Raw genomic sequence first — 22,819 nt, forward strand, 5'->3', positions numbered from 1 at the left:
GCTAAATAAAATGCTATACACACCCCATCCCACCAACCCCTCTGCTTTTCCGCCAGGCTCTGGATGAAGTGCCCGTTATTCCATCTGTGCCCAGCTGTCAACAGCTGCTCAGGACAACAAACTGCAGCTGAGGGCTCACCACCATGGGCTGTGAGGCCTGTGCAACTCGATGCACACCTACTAAGTCCCATTCCAGTAAGAGTATCTATTAGACCAGAAGCTTCTAAATTGCTCTACCAACTTAAAAAGAACAATTCTTTAAGTCAAATTGAACCATAGCCTTCGGGCCAATTTACTATTATTCCACTAAAATTAACTCATTAAAACTCACCTTGTTTTTTACTTGAAATGTTACTCAGCTGAACTCATGAAAGCCCCAAGACTTGAATTAGTACCTCCTGCACTTACCGAAGCAGCACCAGAATGTCCACGAACACAGAACTGAGTGAGACAACACACCCCTCAGGCGATTAAAGAGCTTCAAATTTGCAAGAAAAATCAAAAACAGATGTTCTCCTTAACAGTCAGGCATCATCAATCAAAGCAGGGCGTGGATACTTACAGAATGGAACAACATACAGTGTCCTATCCGGGACTGGATATCCTCGGGTCCAGCATTGCAGGAATCCTCTCGCAGAAGTTTCCATGTCTGGCATTGGCAGTCGAAAGCAAACAACCCACTGAACTGTGGCTCACTGGCTCTGCTGTCATCCACACTGCCATTGCAGGTCAGGATTCGGCCTCCAAAGGTATAGATCATGTGTTTTTCAGAATCCATACACATCTGCAAGGACCAGAGAAGCAGTTTTAAGCCAGCACATTGAAAACTTCAACACTCTGAGGTTTAAGATTAAACGTTCCTCTCCTGCAAGCCACACCTAAGTTAGCGCTCTGCACATCTCCTGAGCCTCCAACAAACAGGGAAGAACACACATCTGCATGGCTGTCAGGTATCAATCTCATAAAATTAATTTAAAATGTAATTTCTATGTGCTGTTTAATAAGGAAAAAATAATAAGTGTACCCTTTATCACCTACGAAAACTTATCTCTAGCTGCTGATTTCAGGGAAAAATATTTTAGAGTCTTTCACAAGGATCCTCAGCCAGAGAGTTAACAGAATATCACCTTTGGCAATGGCTGTGCCACGGAAAAATTCAAAATCCCTGCTAATTCACTGCCCACCACTCGGTCGATGCAAAAATCAGCCTGTGATTTGTTACTCTGATTCCATCCCCAGCACACTTTTACTGTTACCCCCATCACCTGAACACAAAGGGGCATAAACCCAGCCAAAGACTCCTGATGGGACTGCAGCAGAAATATGTTTTACCCTCAAGCCTGACTTGAGTTTATGGCACACAAGAAAAGCACTGCAGCACAAATCAAACCAAACTCCCTGACTCCAGGTGATGTTTTTCAGACAGAGCATTACAAAACAGCAGAGGGGGGGGAAGCAAACCAACAGACAAGATTACAGTAAGATAGAGATGCTACTCAGCAAAGCCTACACAAAACACCTCTAGTGCAGCACATTTTTGAAGGTTAAATAAAAACTGCTATTGCAGTAGGTGCTGAGGGAGGGGAGAGGAAGAGCTGCAGATTGATAAAGAATTTAGTGAGGACACAGGGGACGGCAAAGGGAAAAAAGGAACCATTTCAGGAGACAAACAAGGTACCCAGAGTGGCCTTGCCAGCTGACAATTTCCTTGTGCCTCTTCCCCAACACCTGGAGACTGGTACTCGTTATTAATAGAACAGAAAGACTGATTGGCTTTTGTTCTGCAGACATGGCGTATCTTTAATTTTCGGTGTCAGCAGAAAGGCACATTGTGCTGGCAAACAACAGCTTTGGTTACAAAACAGCCAGCACCAATAAAACACATCTTGGACTGCCTTAAAAATGAGCCCTGATGTGCTGTTTCTTGGCAATGCTTTATAACAAAATCAATTGAGAACAAAATATCTTTTTCCAGTAGACAAAAGCCAGTGAAGGCACAACATAAGTAAAGCAGTTGTCAGTCTACACACGTGGACAGGTGTGGCTTTTTAAGGGATTAGCAGCCACTCCTCTAAGGTGTTTCAATCATGACAAAGCAAGCACATAACTTAATTTGAAGGAATAACCAAATTTGAAGGAATCCTGCTCTTGTGCTGGCCTCATTCCAGCAGCCTGCTTGGAATATTATTCCAAAGGTACCAAGCACAGCTTTCCAAGTTGCTCCCCAATGGCCTTGAGAAGGCAGATCTGCAAACCCAGCTCAAGGAGGCTGATTAAAACCAGATGAATCGTGCTTTGAGCTTTAATAAAACGTGTCTTAATAAAACGGATTTGTTTGCAAAGGTTTTTATGATTCTTCTGACTCAGTTTGATGAGAATACCAGCATTAAACAGCAATGCTGTTAGAACTTAACTGAGGGCACGTCACACCCTCCTCACCCCTTCTCTGGGTTACCTGGTACAGCACTTCTAAATCACAGATCAAAACTGACTCTCCAGCACCGAGACCTTGCAGGAGGAGTGTGAGTGTGGCTGACCTGATGATCAAACACCAGCTTGGGGCCTCCATCAGCTGCAGTGTCCTCGCTCAGTAACATCCAAGTGTTGGTGTCGATGTCGTAGCGATAGAAGTCACTTTTCAGGGACTTGCTGTTCCTCACAGAGGAATCCAGATAACGGCCCAGCGTGTAGATCTGCCTTCGCTGGATGTCAATGCACATCTTGTGACAAGATCTGGCACTGGGACCACTCTAAGAGAGAACAAGACCACAAAAATCAGGCAATCACAGATTTAATATTGCTCCAGGGAGGTCACTAAGGGCAAATTACGTATTATCAGCAACTAGAACTCAGGAAAATCTGCTTGTAATCAAAGACAGGATTAATACATAAGTAACTATAAGAAGACATCCCATTATTTGTCATTTAGAAAGACACGAGCAAAAACCTTAATGCACTTGTCACAACAGACTTGTGACTTGGACTTTTTTTTGTCAGATTCCTCAGAAAAGTTTCCTCCAGAAGTGATTCTCAGAGGCCTGTGAAAGCTACTTGAACTTTTAAAGTAACAGAAGTTGATGCACATGAGAGGCAAATTAAGATGTCACAGCCTATAAATAACCACACAGGAAGAAGATTAAGAAGTGCTCTATTACAAGAGCCTCTGTTTTATTAATAGGCTGTTTTCTAACAGATCATAAGCAGACACTCCCACAAGCAATCACATCCCATAATGGGTCTGGGAAGGTAACAAAAGCACTCCCTGTCCTTCACAAATAGATATGGCCCTTCCAGCCTCCAACCAAAAGAAAGTTTCCCACGGTAAGCAAAGCTGCCCTGAGTCATGGTCTTCAAGAGAAACACAGAGAATGCCCCTGGCAAATTATTACAGGCTAATCCACCCAGGAGTGCTCAAGTTAAATCAAGGAGTGATTTATTCAATGACATTATGATGATGATACACAGTACTGGGCAGTGACCTTTCTGCTCCCAAATCTAATTTTAAGGGCCTTCATACACTTATCTGGAAGCACGAGGAGTGATATTCTGGTACTCAGAAATACTAGAAATCAAGATGTGCAGAGCCTTACTTGCAAAATATCGGACAGAAGAAAAACATGGCATCAGGAGTACAGATCAGTTCCATAGTTTATTTAGGCTTAGTTTGTATAATTTTGGCACTTCACAAATGAGGATGCCAGAACAAGGCTGGCTGACCTGAGAGTCTGGAAACCAACACGAACACGGGGAAGATTTGAAGTGACAAAGGAAGGTAAGATGTGCAGAGGACTAAAGTATGAAAGACCAAAAGGTGGGATCAGCAGGTAGAGGGAGCGGATTCTGCTCCTCTACTCTGCCCTGGTGAGACCCCACCTGCAGAGCTGCCTCCAGCTCTGGGTTCCAACAGCATAGGAAGGACATGGACCTGATTGGGTTGGGTCCAGAGGAAGCCACAGAGATGCTCTGAGGGCTGGAGCCCCTCTCCTCTGGAGCCAGGCTGGGAGAGCTAGGAGTGTTGACCTGGAGAATAAAAGGCTCCAGGGAGACCGATGAGTGTCTCTTCCAAGACCTAAAGAGGCTCCAAGAGAGCTGGAGAGGGACCTGGGACAAGGGATGGAGTGACAGGACAAGGGGGAATGGCTTCAAACTGACAGAGGGCAGGGTTAAATTGGATATTGGGGAGAAATTCTTCCCTGTGAGGGTGGTGAGGCCCTGGCACAGGTTGCCCTGAGAAGCTGTGGTTGCCCCATTCCTGGAAGTGTCCAAGGCCAGGTTGGCCAGGGCTTGGAGCCATGGCAGGGGAGCTGGAACTGAATCATCTTTAAGGTCCATTCAAACCTAAACTGTTCTATGGTTCTATAAAAATAATCTATTAAAAATGACAGAAAAAATAAAGATTATACAAGTAGGCAAACATGTAGCAATTCACCATTTATTAGGAAACTTAAAGCCACAACAAATAATCAGCAGAATATTTGTTCCATGTGCTCCCAACTACTGATTTATGAAAAAAATGTATCTTCATAATTGTACCATTTCACTCCAACAATTCTACTGAAATTTAAAGTATGTTGATGGAACGTGCATCACTAAATTGGATAAAACATGAAAGGAAGCATTACATCTCTGTAGTCAAAAGCCTTTACTATTCATCTTACAGAATTCAATTTCTCAATTAAACAATGGTTCCAGGAAACTGTTTACAGTAGCTCAAAAGACAAAGTGAAGAGGTGAACTGAATTGTTCATATTTTGTAAATATGAAGCATTATGTCAGCAGTGATTACAGCTCTGAGGATTAGTTACTTCATGGTAATTAAGATAATTTTCTTTTCTGATAAAGAAAAGAAAAAAAAAAAAGTACTGATAGCAGTGAAATAGTACCATAAAATCCTGAAATGCAGCAAAAGCTCATTCATTGCCTTTGGTCACATGGAAGATGATAGGGAAGGCAACAACATAATTTACTTTGTTACTAGAAAATACAAAATAGTACCTTCCAGAGGACCCTGTTCCAAACACACAGGGGAGTTTCTCTGCATGAGAAGCACCAATTTGTGTATTCACCAAGGCTGCCCCTGACTCACAAACAGGTCACCCCAGTATGCAAAGTCCATCCCAAGCCCTGCAGCTGGGACACTGAAGGATATGGCACCAGCCCTCTGCCAGCCAGCACATATTTGCCTTGGCACAGCTGCCCCGTAGGTGAAATGTGAAGACCCACCTGTGCTCTCTGACCCTCTGTCAGGGCACTGCAGTTTTTTAATTGAACCAGATGATTTAAGTATCATCTCCCACTGCCTCCTTTGTGTACTAAAGTAAATTCTCCCAAACTTGCTCAAATAGCGTTCTTTGGTTGTTTGAAGAATAAATCTCCAATTTAGCCATTTGAGACCTGCCTTGCCAAGAAAAGCTGCATCATCAACCCAAATTTGTCTGAGTACAGACATGAGGCTGAGACACTTCACACACAATACCCATTTCAAGCCATTGGCAACAACACCACAGTTGCTACACCAAGTATACAAAAAAAAGAATTTCCTAAGACTGCTCTAAAATGAGAGAAGAATCAAGGATAAATACCTACTTTCTTGAATTATATCCACACCACACCTCGCACCGTAACAGCTCCCTTTTTAAAGGGCTATTAAGGTTTTAAGATTGATCATTTTATCAAACTTCATCAGCTCGAGTTCACTCAAGAACAGAGCCTGCCATAGTGTGAACTACCTCTTGTAATAAAGAAAACTTCATCCAATTCAAAATCTGTTCTCAAAGAAAACTGAAGTTCTGCCTGCACACCGCTCACATCATCACATGGAACCTGTCAAAAGTTTCCTACTGAGCCTACAGGTTTACCAGTATGAGTAAATAAGTCCATCAGTGGTACACGTTGGTTTGACATTTGAGGCAGAAGAGGGGAAAGGCCAAATCTGTGTTCACTTGAGAGCTACTCGACCATGGAAGTCCTTGTAGTATGAACATACTTCAAAGGGGTACACAGAGTCCATTTACAGAGACACTGTAAATGACTAAAAACACTTCAGGGCACATGTGGTTGAGTGAATCAAGTGCCTGTGGGTGGCTGTGAATGTTCATCCAAAGACGTGTCACTCCATGTGGTTACAAGAGCAGTCTGTCTGGACGAAGAACACACTGCCACAACTTGTCATGGACAGAGTGTCCCACCAAATCCAAATGGGAAAGTTTGTTGATTCCACGAGTGACCCTTTAGAAGCAACAAGTGAGAAGAATGGCCCATGACAGAGATGACTCACTCTAACCTACAGCTGAAGAGATCAACTAGTGAGAGAGCAGGAGAACCACCTTTTGTCCCCCTTGCCAGGATGGTGGCTGGTGACAACCCATGAATAGATGTCCCAAGATGAGTGGATCTTACTAGAGATCTCTTTACCCTTCTTCACATTCAGGCCTTATCACCCAAAAAAACCCAACAGATACACAAAAAGTACCTACTGTACTTGTTACTCCTCTAAACATACTCATTTCCAAACATGTTTGCAGCTAATACAGACATTTTTACCTGCATGCTTGTAACCACAAGAGAACATTAAACACACCCAAGTCTTCTCAAGCAGAGCGGAAGGCAAATCAGAGTTTTGACTAGTTGCTATTTATCTGCAGTAGACTGCAATGACTTGGGTATTTTGGTGAAAGTCCTACTCAGGACTCAAACAACGTAGCAACTGGGCAATTGCCCAGAGAAGCTGTGGCTGCCCCATCCCTGGAAGTGTCCAAGGCCAGGTTGGATGGGGCTCAGAGCAACCTGGTCTAGTGGAAGGTGTCCCTGTCCATGGCAGGGAGTTGGAACAAGATAATCTTTAGGGTCCCTTCAAACCCAAACCATTTGATGATTCTATAATTAAGACCTTTTCTTTAGATCTGGTTTCTTCAAACTGTTTTCAAAGTTGTTCACACATGGAACCCACACTTTTGCAGATGAAGCTTTGTGACCTGACTGACTGAGGTAGCAGAGATGTTACTTCCCAGAGCTCATCTTCAATAAAACAGACTCTAGTAAAGCCACATCCAGCAACAGTGCCCAAAGGACCTGAACAAACACCAGCTTGGGGGACTCCTTCCAATTCTCATCAGGAAGCTCCTGGCACACACACACACTGCAGAAACCACACGTGAAAGAGGCTTGTGACTAGGCTAAGTTCTTATTCAGGTGGCAAGCAATGTGTTAGGCTGCCTTGGCCAGTGCCTCTGTTGCTGCCAAGGCTGGGATAGCAGCAGGAAAGCATTAGCATATCACATTTCTAACCTACAGGACACCAAACAATACCAAAAACTACTGAGCACAGGCACTGCTGGGTTTCTGGGGAACTCAATAAGTGCCCACACGGAGCCAGGACTAACCTGAACAAAGTGGCTCTGTGCCACCCAGCCCCACCATACAATCAGCACAGCACAATAACAGCTAAGACAGATTAAACAGCAAGTGCCACGGTCCCCTTTGGAAGTGCCACAAAATGCCAAGCTTTATGCCCTGCTCTGATGCTCTTCCTCAAACAGGTTGGTCTTGACGCAACTCCTCTGGTCTCTAAAACACAGAAAAACGCCCTGATGAGGGTGGGATGGTGAGGAAAGGAAGAGAGTCTGTATAGCCAGGAGTACTTAAGACAGGCTTTCAATCCTTTAAGCACCCAGGGCCAAATAGGATTTTTAGGTTTCGTCAGTGCTACACGAAATTCAATTGTGCAACGCCAAGTGAATACACAGTATACTTTATGAAAAGCCTTCTCAACATGCTAAGCCACTTTATAAAATCTAATTAGAGCTTTCTTCATTTAACTTGCAAATGCTGAAAGCAATTATCCCACTTAAGGACTAACTTACAAAACGTTTTCAAAAAGCAACACAACAGCAGCAAGAGACAACACTGCCTCCTTAGAATAATTGATTTGTTCCTATACAGGAGAGAAAGGATTGGGACTCGGTTCCTTAGGGCAGGGGCTGCTCAAATCACTCTTTATGCCAGAATCAGCAGGCATCATCTTAGCAACAGCATCATGGCATGCTCTGCTAAGGCACAAACATGATAGCTTTTATTTTTTTGGTTTGTTTTTAAATAAATGTCCTATGAACCTCCTCTAATGTGAACATGACCTCAGGGAACCAGTTCCACTCCCCATCCCACCCTCCCAAACAAATACTGGGGGAGCTTGGCTTCTTTTGGTTATCATAACCTTTTGCAAATAAAGGGTTTTCAGTTGCAAGAAAAATCTGTTTTATTCAGACCAATCCAGATGAAAAACCTCAGGAGCAAGCCTGGACCGTGTTCAAGAGTCAGGGAAATAAAAACAAAGAACAGCTGACTAATTCTCCGCTCTTGGTCCTGTAAAAGACTGAGTGGAATGTGAACACTGCCTCCAGTATAAAGTTCAAAAATAAGCGTCATGAGGTAAATGCTCTTGTCCTAAAGCAAACTAGGACGAGGACATAAAAAGACACAAACAACCTACTTTGTTTCCAGTCCTGAGAGCAGCCTGTCATGCAACAAATAGTCCCTCCTGCCTACACACAACTGCAGAGATTAATTGCTCTCATTTCCTAGTTTCAGAGTATAATTCATATCCTCCTCCCCCCCCAAAAAAAAATAAAAAAAAGGGAAAGTTCCCCACAATCTTGAAAATGAAAGGAAATGCATATTATTCTTGGTATTCATGCAAGTCCATGTGCTTTAAGATTAGAGCTTGTTAGTGCTTTATCAATGGCAGTGTTCAGCCAATGCTCTCCCAAAATGTTTAAACTGAGCTGCAGCAAAGACTTGCTTTGCTCTAGATGGGCACTTAATTCAGCAAGGGAAACAACTGCAGCCATACACAACATACAAGTTACTCACAGAAGGCATTTTAAGTTTCTCATAACCTAAGGGTGCCAGAAACATAACAGAATCATTTTATCTACTGGGGTTTTTACAGTAGCATAGAGGATTTGCAAGGCCCATCAGCCCACACCATGAAGCAGAAGGAGCAGAAGCTGATATATTGTTCCTATCACCCACAAAATCACCCACCACGTGCCAGGAGCACCAAGCCAGGAGAGGGAGGAGGGTCCTGCATGTTCAGTCACACAAAAGGAGCATCACAACCACGCTGATGTCCAGGGCAGTCCAGCACTGGCACGTGGCAGGGCTGAGACCCCTCTCTAAGGGTTCCTTCGGCAGCCAAGACCCTCCCACAAATAGCACATCCCAGCTTCCTGCTCTGTATGCTGGCAGAAATCAGTGCCACCTGATGTCATTTGATGTCCAAAACCTGACAGCTCCAGCACCAGAATCAAAAACCTTTGGATGTCACATGAGGTAGATGCTGCAAAGGGCTGAACCGGGACCTCAAATGTTCCCAGGAGAAGAAGATGGAAGTTTAGCTCCAAAAAATATATTCTGGATGCTGTTGTACAGCATGAACAGTGTACACTCTGTTCATGCAATTATTCTGCAAATAATCCCTGGAGGTGTTCAAGGCCAAGTTGGAAAGGGCTTGGAGCAACCTGGGATAGTGGAAGGTATCCCTGCCCATGGCAGGGGGTTGGAACTTTGTGATATTTAAGGTCCCTTCTAAGCCAAACCATTCTGTGATTTTATGATAAATGTTAATGGTCACAATTGACCAACATCATTTCTTGAACTTTGTAAAGACTTCTTTTCCCCCCATTGTAGGATTCTATGAACTTGCATGTTCTCAAGGAATATTATTTATAGCAGGTACAGCAGCCTTAAAAGTAAGCTGGAATATCTGTTACCTTTATAAATAGTGGTAAGAATATCACAGAATCCTAGAATGTTTTGGGTTGGAAGGGACCTTAAAGATCATCCACTTCCAACCCTCTGCCATGGGCAGGGACACCTTCCACTATCCTAGGTTGCTCCAAGCCCCATCCAATCTGGCCTTGAACACTTCAAGGGATTCAGGGGCAGCCACAGCTTCTCGGGCAACCTGTTACATGTAAGCTAAGTTCTGCCAATAAATATTTAGGGAAGTCTAATAAATACATCAGAAACTGGCTAAGAACCACGACACTTAAAACTCCCCAGGACCAGCACTGGAAAGCCATGGATTTACACAGTTTCTCACACAAGAGAGTTAAGTGCCTTAATGAAAATATTAGATTTGGATATAAAAAAGTTATAATTAACCATTAATAAGTCTATCCACAGCTAAGACAGAGAAGCCACCCTCGGTCAGGCAGTTGACACAGTATTTGAGCTATGGCTAATCTGCTTAAGGGTGCCCTCCTACAGCGATGCCACGGGATAGATTTACCAGCAAAGTCCTTTCTGGGCATCTGACTCAGACATGATGGAGCAGATTAAAGTCAGAGGCAGCTTTTAGCACACAGTTTTGTGTGCACATCTCTGTAAGGTGGGAAAACAAAACAAAACAAAAAATTAAACAGGGTGAAGCTTTTTTTTTTTTCCCCTCCTTCCTCCCTATAAAAGCACACACACATTTGGGATAGTCCTAATTTCTCACTGTTGATTCTTGGCGGCCTTGAGCTGAGCCTTCCACGGAGAGACCTTCCCTGCTTAAATTAGAATTAAAAAAAATAAATGGCCTGATGTTCTATTTTTGAAAGACGGTTCAATGAGCTTATAAGTCAAATGATCAGGCTCAGAGATCATACGACACGATCCTTATGACAGCGGTGGATTTGATGACCCAGGAGAGCCCTTCCCTCCCTTCCAGTCCTATGTAAGAATTTACTCCAAGTGTTTGCTCCATCCCTCAGGGATCAGCACAGGTTTATCACAGCCCAGGCTCAGTGCAGCACATGAACATTGCTATGAAAACGGAGAGATGCTTAATGTTCTATTCCCATGAAATTGTTATTTTTTAGCCTCCCTGCCAGCCTGCCTGCAGGAATAGCTCATTTCAGAGTATTTTCATAAAGGAATGAACTAGCACATGATCTTTTGGCTTCTGATGTGCCCTGTTCAAGGCACCTCTAAAGAAAAAGTGTGTCCTCAGAACTGAGCTTTCCACAGCACCAACATTCTCCTTTGACAGCTGCACTGCACAAGTTCACCTACTCTGCAGAAACGACTTTGGCAGGTGATGCCAGTGCAGGGAGCCACATTCCTGGGCCTTCTGAGCCCTCTGCTCTCACACCAAGGCATCATCAAAGCCTTCCAGCAATGCATAACACAGTGGATCTCATGTTGCAGTAAACCAAGACATCTTACAAGCAAGTGGAATAGTGGAAAGGGGAAAAAACTCCCAGAGCTTCAAGTATGCGAATAGTGTGAAATAATTTGTGGTCCTTCAGAACTTAAAGGGAGGTTATAAAAAATATGGAGGGAGACTTTATACACAAGGAGATAGTGATAGGACAAAGGGGAATGGTTTTAACCTAAAAGGGGAGACAATTAGATTAGATGTTAGGAGGAAATTCTTCACTGTGAGGGTGGTGAGGCCCTGGCACAAGTTGCCCAGAGAAGCTGTGGCTGCCCCATCCCTAGAAGTGTTCAAGGCCAGGTTGGATGGGGCTTGGAGCAACCTGGGATAGTGGAAGGTGTGCCTGTCCTATGACAAGGGGTGGAAGTGGGTGATCTTTAAGGTCCCTCCCATCCAAACCATTCTGTGACTCTAATTTATTTGAACAAGGCTACAGGAATGTGTATGAAGGTCTTGTCTAGGCTTTAGTTTACAGTCAAAAGTAAGTCATCCAGTCTAAGTGATTCAGCTCACAAATGCAAACAGGAGCAGTAGCTGAAACCTTGCAGCAGAAGGACATAAATTCTGTGCTATATCTAACAGAAGGGACAATTTACCTGCAAACCAAGCCCTGTTAACACTGGTGAAATGTGAAAAAAAATGATAACGTCTTAAATTTCTTCAAGTAAATCACAGTTTGCTCCACATCAACTGCTCAGCTTTGCTTTCAGCAACACTGATGAAATCTAAGATATGACCCACTAGAGAAACACAGGTTCCACCAGCTCCAAGATGGGCCCTCAGGACAACGTCCCTCGTGTGCCCAGTTTAACTAACCCCATTAACAATGGCAGGATGTTGAATGAGGTCATTCTTGCATGAACCACAAGGTCACGCTGTCCTCTCATTACCAGTAACAATGGCCAGCAAAGGTCCAGCCAAGAGATTTTTCCACAGATGCTGAGACTCAGTCCCACTCACAGACCAGCAGGCTGATAACAATTAACTAGTCCTTTATAAACTGTTTAGCCACAAAGATCAGGGTGCAGCAAGGTTACAATTTTAGAAGTTGTCTGGGTTTCTTTTTTAATTAATTGTCCTTGAAAAGCTGATGATAGACAAACATTAAAGTCTAAGTCTAAATCTTCTGAGTGCCACAGGCTCTCAGATGTTTGTGACAAAGCGAAGACAGAGAGTAGTTTGCTCTCAAAGGTGTTAGAAAGTCATAGAAGTGGCTGTTTAATCTCCTAGAGCCCAACAGTTCCTGAACACCATATCGATATGTACCAATAACAACTCCATCACACACAAGCCTTGGAAAATTCAAGGATTAAGTCCTATTAAGCACACTAAGCTCTTTCAGGTAGGTCTGAGAACTCAACACATCAATGCACCATCCATTCTGCCAGTCTCGAGACAGTCCAGAAAGCTCAAATCCCTAATTAGCTCCAAAACCCAGTGGCTGAAATGCTTCAGTAGCAAGGTCCATGAAAACTTACTATACTTTCAAGCATGTAATTATGCAGACAATTTAGTGAAGGATTTGTCAATGCTACTACTTGAGACCGCTTCCCCTGTGTTACCATCTTGGGGTAACTGATATTTCTTTAGGGATTTCAGTATTTGAACAGCTTGAGGAGTGTTAATGTAACAAAAGTCTCTCTCAGTGTAGCTGAAATAAGAGACTATTCCCAAGGTGAAGCCTACTGGTGTGTGAAGCCACTTTCACTTTGCTGGCAAGAGAATAAGCTTTCCTCCCACCTTCTACCTCCACATATTCTCCTGTTTCTTTCAAATCCTTTTTCTTCATCCCTTCAGTGTGAAATGCTGGGGTCCAGGGATTCCAGCTGGCTCATCTTATAGATGCATATTTCTGCGTCTTCAAAAGCCAAAAGGATATAAATCAGACTTCCCCATACCAGTATCAACCTCTTCACTAAATCTTCACCTGAAAATTTTGTAATACTTCAAACATTTGAATAACGTCCTCTTCCCTGAGATGGATCCACAGCCACCCGAGCAGGACTGCACACTGCCTCATCTACAATTTACAGGGAACTGCAATATGCATTAGGATGATGCAATAATGTCCTAATAAAGTCACATAAGTAAAATAAAGTTCCATTCCAGACCAGGGATCAGAGCATTAAACTCATCATAAGCTGCAGCTGAAGTGGTGATTTTTATCAGGACATAAATGCCACAAATCAGCTCTGCCTGACGCTTCACTTCAAGGACTAAAAGCAGTTTTACTTTGCAGCTGAAGGCTTTATGATGACTTGGAAATTCAGATGTAATCTGGAGACTGGCACACACAAGTTCTGGGACTGCCAGAGTTGTGCAACCTCCAGAACACCAGGCATTATCCATTTATTTAATACTCCTTTCTCCAAGAGCGTGACTTCAACATCAGCATGTGGAGGAAAGGGACCTCCACTCATTCAAACACCTGGTGTGAGGAGTAACTGAAATTTGGCTGGTTTTCTGGGCTTTTTTCATGCTGGGAGCAAGAACTAGAGGCACCTAAGTGAGGGAACTGAATAACTTAAGACCTGGAGTTGTTTTCAAATATGGATGATCTTTTCTCTAAAAAAATGTCAAAGTTAAAAAAACAAACCACAAATAAACTAGGGTTAAGAGGACAGAACTCCTTAGGCACATAAGGTAGCATTAGCACATAAGTTATCTTTAAAAGGTGAAAACCTTTCCAAAAAGTTTATTCTAAAATAAATAAATAAAAAACTGAGGTGCTGCTCCCTCAACGGGGTGTTTTTGCTTTAGGCTGCCTAAGCAGAAATCACTGGAGACGTCAGTCAGGCATATCTGAAAGTCTCTCTCTAACATTCTCTTGAAAGAATACTGGCTTAGAACATTCTAAAACCATTATGCTACTAAGCAGGGAGGAAAATAAGCCATTAGCCTGCGATATTTAGGATCAGCCTGGGATACTTTTCACTTGGTTCACTTCAGCATCTGCCGTCTTTGTCCCTACTTTTGTAGGCATTTGCACTATTTAGGAAGTTGGCTCCGAGGTATGTCTGCAGTATCCAAGTTTCTTTCAGGGACAGCTGCTTTCTCCCTATGTGCTTTTGTGGCACCAGGCATCTCGTTCAACTGAGCATCTGTACAACTGGAACTGCTCAGCAGCAGGACATGGCACACTCAGTGTATTACATCTCGAGTCCGTAAACATCACAATATTTGAAACAAAAAACCCTCAAGTTACTTAAAGTGTCTTCCAAACTGTATCACCATCTGTGAGAAGAAGTCAATATCTGAGACTAGTTCAATTCCTACACTTCAAACAGCCCAGGGTAAAAGCCTGACACAGATAAGCTCGTGTATTGCTGCATCACATCCAACAGATCAGTCACAAACTCTTACTTCTGTGGTAATATGACACTGAAAGCTTTGGGTAAATTCATCCATGCCAACAAATGTAAAGAAATGCATGCAGAGATTGGAGAAAATTTAACTGGAAATACAATAGCAGCTGAATTTCCCCCTGGCTCTCACCATTAGATCTTCCTGCACTTGTCAGCTTTTACTTGCAGCATCCTGGAAAAGCACTTGGTGTTCACTGCAAACTGTCACCTCACAATACACCCATTTTCTAGATCATTTTGAACCTACTGAACAGGAGGCACTGGTTGACCTACACTTTCCTTCATTGTGAGGAAAGATTTATCCTCTCAAGCAGTTAAACCATGACAAGACCTTCACTTCTACCTTTGGCAAGAAAACACTTAGAAGTTTTTGAGAGAAACACAGTGTCACCTGAACTTAACCCATTGACACAATTTTCATGTCCTTCAGAGAGCTGATTTGTGAGCTGCATCTTCCCTCTGAAGAAGCCAGAATGAGGATGAGTCAACGTACTGTATTTACAAATAAGCACCACAGAAGGTGCCAGCTGATGCAGTGACACTGTTTGAAGGGAGATCCCTCATCTCTTGCCTCCAGGAAATCCTAAAACAAGGTACAAGAATGGCAGTGCCACACAAAGTATGTCAACATCATCCTTGCTTTAGTCTCATTTATCTCATCTCCAGAGGCATCAACATCCCTCAGCATTTTGATCCTATTTCAAAATCCACATGATTATCAATTTACACCAAAGGAAGTTTTTCCTAGACTTAAAACTCTCCTCCTGTGCTGAATTTCACTAAATTACTCTTCAAAAGAGAAAGTTGCTGCTTGGAAATCAGAAATATTAGACACCAAAACACACACATTAAGTTTCTCTATTAACTGACACTGGCCTAGAATTAAAATGCCCAAGGAATGACAAGAGTTTTTTTTTTCAAAACTATTTCTTTCCTAGTCCTGAAAAGGTCTGCTGATATACAACCTCTAATAAACCTCAGAGACAACGGCATTTGTCACAACATTCCCCCTGGTTCAGGGTAAAAACCTTTAAAGGCTCAAACTAAACATGTTTTAGCTGTGCCTCGTGCCAACTGATTCAGAGAGCTGTCACAGATGCCACAGAGGAGACAGAAGTTGAGGGTAAGTTGAGAGGTCCTGAGATGCTCCATGGAGCATCTCCTTGGAAGGATGCAGGCTTGAGGAAGGTCTGGAGCATGAGTCTGATGAGGAGTGGCTGAGGGAGCTGGGAGGGCTCAGCCTGGAGAAAGCTCAGAGGGGACTTTCTTGCTCTCTACAACTCCCTGACAGGAGGGGGGAGCCAGGTGGGGGTCAGGCTCTGCTCCCAGGGAACAAGGGACAGGACAACAGCAAACAGCCTCAAGTTGTGCCAGAAGAGGTTTAGATTGGATATAATGGAAAAATTCTTCACTGAAAGGGTTGTCAAGCACTGGCACAGCTGCCCAGGGGAGGGGCAGAGTCCCCATTCCTGGAGGGATTTAAAAGCCCTGTGGATGCAGCACTTGGGGACATGGGTTAGTGGTGGCCTTGGCAGTGCTGGGTTGACAGTTGGAGATGATGGCCTTAGAAGGCTTTTCCAACCCTAACTATTTAATGATTCTGTGAAAGAGAGTTATGGAAAATTAGCTTTGATGGTCTGTTAAAAAAGACAATTGCAACAGGTGACAAAGAGAGACCTCACTGGCAAATTTTGAAAAACAGCAGCAGAAGTGTTCACTAAAGTCACACAACCTTTTCAAGATGCATTGCAGCAGAAGCTCTGGTACCTTTATCCCAAAAGCATTCCTGTGCATTATCCCCACAATAACACTGGATAAGACACAATTTTTACCATATTCTGTTCTTGCCCAAGCTTAATTATTGAATGCCTAATTTAACCATTGTCACTGATTAATTAGAACAAAAGAGCCAGAAGCAGAACCAGCACAATACAACAAAACAGCAATATTAAGCTCTACTGGAATCTACCCTGAATATTTTTTAAAATTCCACGTCAACAGACATTTCCTTTTTGCAAATTGTTTGTGAACAGTTTATGTCCCTATTAGAGAAACATCTGGAGTTTTTGGTTTTGAATTTTCTTCTCAACATTTGAGATTGACCTTTTCATTTCTAAATCAGGTTTTATCCAGATTTTTTTTTGGGGGGGAGAAATAAAAAAACCAACAACAACAAAAAAAGCCACACACACAAATGAAAAAAAAAAAAAGACAAAGCAACCCACTGCTGGCTTCCAAGTACTGTATCTCAGTAGGCCACCAAACCCCTGGACTGTGGCTCAGCAGTTCTCCTTCTGAACAACACTGCAGATCATATCACAGAATCATGGAATGGTTTGGGTTGGAAGGATCTTACAGGTCATCAAAGCTGCAACCCCCTGCCATGGGCAGGGACACCTTCCACTAGAACACGTTGCTCCAAGCCCTGGCCAACCTGGCCTTGAACACTTCCAGGGATGCAGCAGCCACAGCTTCTCTGGGCAACCTGTGTCAGGGCCTCCCCACCCTCACAGAGAAGAATTTCTTCCCAACATCCCTTTAAAACCTACTTTCTTTCAGTTTAAACTCATTCCCCCTTGTCCTGTCACTACATGCCCTTGCCTCAAGTCCCTCTCCAGCTCTCTGAGTCTCTTTAGGCCCTGGAAGGGACTCTCAGGTCTCCCTGGAGCCTTTTATTCTCCAGGTGAACACCCCCAGCTCTCCCAGCCTGGCTCCAGAGCAGAGGGGGTCCAGCCCTTGGAGCATCTCTGTGGCCTCCTATGGACTCACTCCAGCAGTTTCTGATGTTGGTCCCCCAGAGCTGGAGGCAGCTCTGCAGGTGGGGTCTCACCAGGGCAGAGCAGAGGGGCAGAATCCCCTCCCTTGGTGCAGCCCAGGATATGACTGAGCTTTTTGGGTTGTGAGTGCACACAGCTGAGATATGTTGAGTTTCTCCTCCACCAACACCCCTCCCAAGGTGTTCTTCTCAGAGTTGCTCTTAATCCATTCTCTGCTCAGCTTCTATTTGTTCCTGAGATTACCCCAGTCCACGTCCAGGACCTTGCACTTGGCCTTGTTGAACTCCACGGGCCCACGTCTCAAGCTTGTCACAAAGAGTCCTTATAGAATTCCCTTTCTAAAGCCACCCACATTGCTTCACACTTTTCTCTTTTATGTACATCCTCAATACATTCAACTATCCTCCACTCTTTAAAAAGTCCTCTATCTTCCTTCCTCTCACTCCTAGACCCTTCCCATCTTCCATTTGGGCGTCCTGATCTTCCATTACACCCTGTAACTTTTTCCCCTCCAAAATCCCTTTATAGCCTCTTCATTGTATCAGCTCACATCTCTTCTACTGTGTCTCCTCCACAACCCTCCTTCTGTGTATCCCTCCTTCCTCCCAACCTGGTGTTAGCCCTGCTAGAGTCTGGTACAAGGAACCTGAGGTGAAACTATCCCAGCCAGACCTTCTAAGCTTTACAGGAACTCAACTTGATGCAGCAGGATCCCAGTAAGAAAGGAAATGAATCCCTTAAACACCAGACTGACCCACACTGGTTTGTGCAGGAAGAAAACACAGTAACCCCTTTTCAGGAAGGCCCTACCTCATTCCATCCTGAGCACAACAAATGTATGTACTAAACAGTACATAAATATAAAAACTTTACCTTTACACATCTCTGTTATGACAGAAATCAGAGTATCGTGTTCAGTTTTGTTATTGCCCACTTTGTAAAGGATGTTACAAAACAGATTTGAAGGCAACAGGAAGTGCCTTACTGTGAGATTTTATCTTTTTTTTTTCAGCACAGGCTCTTTGTCCTACTTGACTGCAACCTCTAAAAACCTTTGCTGGGGGAAAAAAAGACAATATTAAAGAGTTATTTAATCTCGTACGGAAGCTCACAAAATTAGCCATGACAAGAAACTGGGAAAACACAAATGAGAAATGAGACATTTTTATACTTTTTTTTTAAAATAGTTGAAGAAATTAACTCATGAATTTCTCAAAAAGTGGTGGATTCTCCAACTTTTCACACCTTCAAGAAGAGGCTGCAAGAATCTCCTGAAGTTATGCTCCGAGAAAACAAGTAACGAACTCAAGACACAATAACCACACAAAACTTGGACATTTCACAGTGCACAGTAAAATGAACTGTAGAAGCCAAAGCTCTTGGACTTTTTTTTGTTACCTCCTCTAACCCAAGCTACATTCATTTCAGTTCTCATACATCAAACACTGAGCAAAACGGGCCAAAGAAAATGGCCCAAATGAATTCCACGAAAGCTCTTGGGGTTGTGTAGCCTTTGGCAGTTACCCCTGTTCTCTAGAATTCCACCCGTTACTTGTCCCTTTCGACTCATTTTTGACAGAAGTTAAAAAAAATAAACAATTTGTTTCTGAAGCTCAACACCAGCATTGGGTCTGAGAGGTTTCTTACCAAGTTCTTCTTGGAACCTTCTAGTGGGGGGTGTCCCTGCCCATGGCAGGAGGGTTGGAACTGGATGATCTTTAAAGTCCCTTCCAACCCAAACCATCCTGTGATTCTGTGATAAGTCTGGTTGTTCAGCCATATAAAATTACTTAACTCATGTTCCACTTGCTGAGCTGATTTTTGGCCGATGGTTCTGCTTTTGAGAAACAAACCTTTCCCCTCCAGGAATTTTAACACTTCAAAGCCACAGCCAGCTCACATTTTCCCCATGTAAGCATTTCAAAAGTCTTCAGAACTTGAAGGTCTGAACTCTGTGGCTCTCACTGCAGCTGCACTTCAACACAAGCACTTCAGAAGGGGCACTTTCCTGGGCAACAATTCATGTATTTTTAACAATATGGATTTTTGCAGAACTTACCTCTTTCTCAGTATCCCTGGATATGCAGGTCCACTGGTTTTCCTTCACACTGTATGCCCAGAAGTCAGCCAGATCCTGAGTTCCATCCCAGCCACCAAACAAATAAACAGTTTCTGTCACAAAAAGGAAGGACATGTTAATGTTATTTGAAGAAAACATCTTTAAACAGGTCAATACCTATAAAAAACACCTGTGACAAACAGACAAACTATCAGAAGAGTAATTTAAAACAATTTTTACTTAAAACACTGCTCCTTTTTGAACAGAACCAGTCACCAAGACAAAGAAATGTGGTTTGGTTTAGTAATGGAAGTTTTTAAGATTGATAGTCAGCCAGTTCTCAGAGTCATTTTCTATTTCTACATTTACATAAGAGGCAATCAAACCCACAGCCTTCTGATTAAAATTCCAGACAGACAAATGAACAATATTTAACATTTTGGATCCTGTGCACTTAGTCTATCAATGACATCTCAGCTTGTACCCTGTCTGGTGCAAGATTTATACATCAGCAAGACTTCTGAGATAGGAGCAGCAAAGTTTTTCTGTTTAGTCCATTCCCTTATAAAGAAAAATTTACTTTAATTATGAAATCTTCTTGAAGGGAAAAGCCTTGCATAAAGGAACTTACCTGATGGCACAAAAGCAAGTAAGTAGAAGAGTTAAAGTCAGTGTTTCAGGCCTGCCACCTCAAACCCACAACTGCTCCATGCACAGCAAGACCAAAGGATTCTCAGACTCACTGATAAAACCAGATGAAGCCTCTGAACAGGGGAAGCATTTAAGAAAAGCCTCTGTTCTGCCATAGAGAGATAACTAAATTGCTCCCATTATAGAAACATCACTATCTAGTCTCAAATGCTGAAAATACTTCATTTTTGGACTGCATTAAAACATAACACAAAGCCAAGTCCAAGAAGAACAAGCCCCTCAAGACCTGTAGAGCTTTGAAAAAGTCCTTTAAAATCCACAAACCACTCCTATTATGGAGGTAATGGCCAATTTTTAATCCAACAGCAATTAAACAGCAGAGTTAGAAGCAGGATTACAAAATAGGACCAGTCCCTGACCCTTACCTACCATCAGGATAGTGGTCATCACCATGGAAAGGTTACCCTGGTTCATTAACTTTAATTACCCTTCCTCCTGGACTCAGGGCTCCCAGTGTTCCCTGCAAAGAGCAGGTCCCTTTGTGCACATAAATTCTCACAGCTCACAAAACCCACATCACCACAACAGCTTCATTGATAGCTGAGAAAAATAAAAGATTTGGCACCGGCTAAATATCCTCCTGGGGCCTTGCCAAAACGTCAGGCCTGCCTGGAAAGGCTTTGTTGGCTCACATGAAATTTAATAGCAAACCTGAATGAATCTGATGAAAACTCAGCTTCTGAGAGTTACCTACACCAAGCTGACAGAGTGAAATGGCCCGTGAGCACTGAGGGAGGAGCACAACCACCCAGCTGGTGCCACTGAGAGCATCCCCAGAGTGACACTGGGAACACAAGGGGACACCAACGCTGTGCCAGGTTCCATTTCCACCATGATGGAAAACTGTAGCTCACGCCAAAGAAAGGCTCCATCACTATCTAGACCCAATGACTATCATTTTTTGGTTTTATGCCTTCCTGCAGAACTATATACATATTTTATAGGAAGTTTCTGTACTGAAAAGGAGTATTTTTTAATGCATAAATGCAACTGTTGCTGGTTACGTCAAGAAAATGATTTTTCACAGTTCTCCTAAATTTTGCAATGGTTCTCCCCATGTTATAAGGAAAAAGTTAGTTGTTTGGTGTTATTCAGAGATTGTTTTTAGTTGGTTGGTTTTGAAATTTTTTTCGATTTCCAATTTTTTTAAAAGCCAAACTTCAGTATGTTCCCCAACCAGAATCACCCTTCTGTTCTACCTGTTAATTCAGATTTTTATGGGAGGGTTATTTTTCCGCCTTGTACGCAGAGATCCAACCAGGACAAATCCAGGATGCAATTCCCACCTCACCAACATATCAGCAAATGCTCAAAAGAAGAGGGTAGAGACCACAAACTCCAGACACAGGAGTGGGGCAGCCAGAAGGGAGCCCAGGAATCTCACACCAATATAACTATTCCTACTCTGGCAGCACTGGGGAACTCAAGGAGGAAAGGATTTCTCCCTCTGTATCCAAGCAATGTGCAACACAGCAATAGTGATGCTGCTTTATTAAAGCAAGTCTCTCTTCTGCTTCAGGGACAGAGAAGAATTTTCAAACCTACCTGCAAGGCAACAAGAAAAAAACATGAAAGCAATTATATTTACCCAAAGCCTTCACCAGCTACGTTTAGGAAGTCAAATTTCTCCTCCAGCATTTTCACTGTATTTCCTCTACATTTATTTCTGAATACAAATTGAACACTTTGAATTAAATATGCTCTGTGGATATTTCTAAACTGCTTGCTCAGACAAAAATGTTTCTGTAATATCTGAATTCTTCTCCTCCCTTACTGTCTGGATGACTAAAGGGTGCCAGGGCACTCCTCAAATTAGAGGACACATGTTCCCAAAATTCAACATATTTCCTGTCGATCTCTCATTAATTTTTATTTTTCAGACAAGTATGTAAAGCATCCTTCTCTAACCCCTGTGAAATACTAAATATCCTGGGGCAGCTTCAGTCCAGGTTCATTCATGTTCTCCAAGACAGTTGTCTATTAACTCTACCTTCCCCATGTGATGAAATCCGGGGTGGGATTTTGGTACAAATGGGTCTTCCTCATCTGACCAGGGTGTTAAATGGCAAATTGCTCTGGCCAGGCTGACAAAAGCTACTTGGTGTGCCTGAGCCTCCCTGTTTTACCTTCTAATATACAGGCACACTGAATACATTCCAATCCTGGTGACGTACCTCACTACATGCTTTAGTCAAATGGTATCTCCATGTGTCTGCTAGAACTGTTCTCCATGAAATATGAAAGAATTATGGACCTACAACACCTCTGCAAGTCATCTGATCCATCAGTCACCTCCCAAACCTCTCACAGCAGGACCAGGCTGCACAGGGAATTATTTGGTTAAACTCTGAGTATCTCCAAAGACGGATATTTCAGTCTCAGATCTGCTACAATGACTGATTATCTTCATTACATTTTTTTTTATTCCTAATATCTGAAATATGGAGTTTCCCATCCTGCCCTTCATCCCATCCCTCTGCTCCCCCACCCCAAAATGAGTGTGGCCACCTCCATGCCCCCACCAGCTACGTGAAGACAGCTCTGAGACCCTCCCACAAACCTTTATTTCTACCAGCTGCACAAAAGCAGCTCCCAAAGCATCTCCTCACACATCACAGGCTCCAGCCCTGACCACCTCGGTGGCTCTTCAGTGACTTTCAGTTTGACACAATCCTTGTTGTCCCAGAGAGCCCAAACTGGGCAC

General features: G+C 43.1%; 1 protein-coding gene across 2 annotated transcripts in view; it reads right to left on the bottom strand.

The window, feature by feature from the left end:
* MKLN1 (muskelin 1) overlaps positions 1–22,819 on the bottom strand; it is a 91,093-nt gene that overhangs the window by 24,602 nt on the left and 43,672 nt on the right. For both annotated transcript variants that reach the window (XM_018083593.1, XM_018083594.1), the window contains 3 exons: positions 19,405–19,517; positions 2,538–2,750; positions 563–784 (listed from right to left, as the gene is read on the bottom strand). In XM_018083593.1, the coding sequence (XP_017939082.1) occupies positions 563–784; positions 2,538–2,750; positions 19,405–19,517 (548 nt within the window). The remainder of the gene's footprint in view (positions 1–562; positions 785–2,537; positions 2,751–19,404; positions 19,518–22,819) is intronic.

Source organism: Manacus vitellinus, unplaced genomic scaffold (assembly GCF_001715985.3).
Source record: "Manacus vitellinus isolate BGI_N305 unplaced genomic scaffold, ASM171598v3 scaffold_65_pilon, whole genome shotgun sequence".
Taxonomy (NCBI): domain Eukaryota; kingdom Metazoa; phylum Chordata; class Aves; order Passeriformes; family Pipridae; genus Manacus; species Manacus vitellinus.